This window comes from Hyperolius riggenbachi, chromosome 11 (genome assembly GCF_040937935.1).
Source record: "Hyperolius riggenbachi isolate aHypRig1 chromosome 11, aHypRig1.pri, whole genome shotgun sequence".
Taxonomy (NCBI): domain Eukaryota; kingdom Metazoa; phylum Chordata; class Amphibia; order Anura; family Hyperoliidae; genus Hyperolius; species Hyperolius riggenbachi.
This window is the reverse complement of record NC_090656.1, coordinates 42,343,858-42,347,659: the sequence shown is the minus strand read 5'-3', so window position 1 is coordinate 42,347,659 and position 3,802 is coordinate 42,343,858. Positions and strand designations below refer to the sequence as shown.

At 42.3% G+C, this 3,802-nt stretch overlaps 1 protein-coding gene across 1 annotated transcript; it reads left to right on the top strand.

Annotated features, from left to right (window-relative positions):
• Window positions 1-1,365: 1,365 nt before the first annotated feature.
• LOC137537793 (carbohydrate sulfotransferase 5-like) lies at window positions 1,366-2,511 on the top strand. Its single transcript, XM_068259755.1, has one exon. It carries the CDS (start codon window positions 1,366-1,368, stop codon window positions 2,509-2,511), a length of 1,146 nt encoding a protein of 381 aa, XP_068115856.1.
• The last annotated feature ends 1,291 nt before the right edge of the window (window positions 2,512-3,802 follow it).

The window sequence follows — 3,802 nt, the reverse complement described above, 5'->3', positions numbered from 1 at the left end:
TAAAGTAGTCAGTGTTCAGCTTGTATAACAATGAAAATGTACTATCCCATCAAAATAACTCAACACACAGCCATTAATGACTAAACCGCTGGCAACAAAAGTGAGTACACCTCTAAGTGAAGAATGTCAAAATTCTGCCCCTAGTGTCAATTATTTTGTGAGCCCACCATTATTTCTCTGCACTACTTTAACTCTGCGAGCATGGAGTTCAATAAAGATTCTCAGACTCCTCCATGATGACATCACAAAGCTGGCGGATGTTATAGACCTTTCTCTCCTCCACCTTCCACAAAAGATAAATCGATCTCCTGGTATTATAGAGTTAAGTACCTCCCTTCTTAATTATTATTCTGAATATTCTGAATAAGGCCATAGTAGAGATGATGTGTCAGATCAGATCCTATTTATAGCAGCACTGGCACGTACCGCGCCCCACGGTTCTATCGCCTTGCTCCTGAATTGGCAGGAGGCATCTCAATGTCCTTTTGAATTGATTGTGATGAACTATATCTTATGACTGAATGTCTTTTGAAGTGATATATTCTATCCTGAGCCTCTAAGGAAGCGGCCCTGGTGCCGCGAAACATACGTCAAATCTTCTCTGTGATGCACTGTGATAAACGGCAACACTCAATAAGTTTTGTTTTTTAAATAATTAATGATGAATTGTCCTTTATCAAGTGGAGAGTACTATAAAAATTGTACTTTGTTTTTACGTGATTCATGTTATACTATCATGTTACAGTAAGCCCTGAATCATTTATTTTTCTGTCCATATCATTGCTTGTAAAGGATGTGCGCCTGCTCCCCATTACACATTACCAGGCATTATTTTCTATACTTAGACTTCACAGTGTTGCCAAAGTTTCCTTCATAACTGATCCTCACTTTAAACTGACAGATCATTGGATAATAAGGCAGGATCCACATTGGTAACAGAAGTCCTTTTACATAAGAGATCCCTCATTTTTAGTGACAGATCCCACCTGGGCAAAATATAATCTTGGCGACATATCTTCCATTTAGAAACAGAACTCTTGTTGACATAGCTCTCTTTATTAATAGAACTCTGTGGGGACTTACCCTTCTAATAGTAATAAAACCTCCCTGTAACCTCTTTCAGTAACTAACCCTCTGGTGACACAAGCCCCTTATTAACACACCTACTTGTATAACCCTTTTAATAATATACCCTAGTGATATAACTCCCTATATGAACAGACCTCCCTGGTAACGCAGCCCCCTTTAGTAACCGCCGTAGAGTTTTAGAAACCGTTTACTTACTTTGATTAATATTTATAGGTAATTTGGTTCTAAATTACTGTTGCTATAATAATTTTTACAGGGAGCAAAAATTTGAAAACCATGTTGAGGATAAAATTGATGGACTCTGTACTTGCCCTGTTGATTTTTGGTCAAATATTATATCTCTTGCTACATCAAGGAAAGTTTGGACATTGGTTAAGTGAAGAAGCAGAAACTGACAAAGTTCATCTTCTCATTCTCTCCACCTGGAGGTCAGGTTCATCTCTGGTTGGACAGTTCTTCAGCCAACACCCAAATGTCTTCTACATGATGGAGCCATCCTGGCATGTATGGAGGACCCTGTCTGGCAGTAATGCTCGTGTTCTGCACATGGCTGTAAGAGACCTGCTCCAGTCAGTCCTGAAATGTGACATGTCCGTGTTTGATGCTTATATGAAAGGAAACAGGAAGGTGTTGGACTTGTTTTTTTGGTATGCTAGCAGAGCTCTATGCACACTTCCAGCTTGTGATAAGTTTCCTAATGTTAGCATTGTTAACGCTACAGCATGTAGTGATGTATGTGGAAATGATCCTTTTGAGAAAGTAGAGCAAGTTTGTGGTCTATATCGCTGCATTGTTGTAAAAGAGGTCCGTTTGTTTGATCTCAAAGTCCTGTATCCTCTCCTCAAAGACCCTTCCTTAAATCTCAAGATCCTTCATCTGGTACGTGACCCTCGTGCTGTAGCCAGGTCACGTATGCAAGTTGTAAAAGAGCTAGATATAGACAGCAGCATTGTCCTCAACACAAAAGGAACTAAGATAAATGACTCTGAATATGATGTGTTGCATGAAATTTGTCAGAGTCATGCTGAAATGTTCAAAATGGCCACCAATGACCCGCCTCCATTCCTGAAAGGAAGGTACATGTTGCTGAGATATGAGGACTTGGTACAAGATACTTTGAGAAAAGTACAAGAGATATATAAGTTTGCTAGCTTAGAAGCAACTGACAAGCTAGTTCAATGGATCATTAAGATTCTACATGGACAAGGACTGCCCAAAAGCAATGAAGCCTTTGACATCACTTCTCGGAATGCCCTCAATGTCTCGCAAGCTTGGAGGAACATGCTACCTTTTCAGGCTGTTAAGGAAATCCAGGATGTATGCATGGATGCCATGAATAGTTTTGGGTACAAATTTATATTTTCCAGAGCCCAGCAAGAGGACTGGTCTCTAAATTTACTACTGCCAAGACTACAGTTTTAGTTACAATGTTATGTTCTCTCACTACTAATGTGTTTCAGTGCTGCTGTGTGATGTATTTTTAGATATTCCGTGTGAATGTACAATATAAAAGCTGTGTATTATTATCTGGAACCCCACATTGTTTATGCAACTGTATACACTGTGTATTGTCTATTGTACAGTACCATAGAGAAGATCCTGGTACTGAAGCACTGTAAAAACAGCACCGGAGACTTGGGCGCAGATGGCACCACCATAGGCTGTAATAAGAATTACGGCTATAGCAGAGCTCAGTGAGTAATTTGGGTGCCATCAGAAGATGAAGAACAAATTACGATAAATAACACTAATTCGGGCACCAGAAATAGCTGGAAACCGAATTACATCTTTCCCCACTGTCCACAGTGACCTGGAGGGGTGATAGTGATTAACGCCGCCGGGACTTTTTGCAGGAGCAGTGTGAGACGTTTTTCGTCTTCACCCTGTGCCCAAATCGCCCAGCGGCCAGTTCTCTCATGAAGCAAGGTGAAACATTTGCATCAGGCGCAGAGATTTCTGAAGCAATATTTTTTGTACTGTGTGTACCTTCCTGAGGAGGAATGGAGAAGCTGAGGGTGAGCAGTTTGTTTGTCACAGACTCACAGCCAGCCAGTGTGCTATTGTGTTGAGCTGCGGCATGTCATGTGAGAACATTAAAGGAAGCAGAGTAAATTGTTGGGTGCTGTGTGATCATTCCAAATCGGGGGGTGGGGGCGCATCTTTACAAGTTTGCCTCAGGCAGCAAAAAGTCTACAACTGGCCCTGCCAGTGGCTTAATGATACATATGCCCTAATACTATGTAAAGCAAAAATAGTAATATCCTATATTTGTAACAGCAGGACGTTTTGAATCAGGAGGATGATACCATTTATTGGCTAATTTAAAAGAAAAACATTGAGCTTTAAGCTAATAAGCGCTTTAAAGTGAAACTTAAGTCAACGATAAAAAATGAGATTTACTCACCTGGGGCTTCCCTCAGCCCCCAGCAGCCGATCGGTGCCGCTCCAGGACCCGCCAGCGAACACTTCCGGTTTGGCCGTCACCGGCCGACAGGCATGGGAACGCGAGTGATTCTTAGTGTGCCCAGCCTGTATATCGCCCTCTATGCTGCTATTGCGACCAGCTGGCCGCAATAGCAGCATAGGGGGCGATATACAGGATGGGCACACGAAGAATCACTCGCGTTCCCATGCCTGTCGGCCGGTGACGGCCAAACCGGAAGTGTTCGTCGGCGGGTCCTGGAGCGTCAGAGCGGGGCTGCGAGGGCACCGA

Bases quoted from the DNA above. Each gene is read 5' to 3' on its own strand.
- LOC137537793 (XM_068259755.1), top strand. From the start codon at position 1,366: ATGTTGAGGATAAAATTGATGGACTCTGTACTTGCCCTGTTGATTTTT.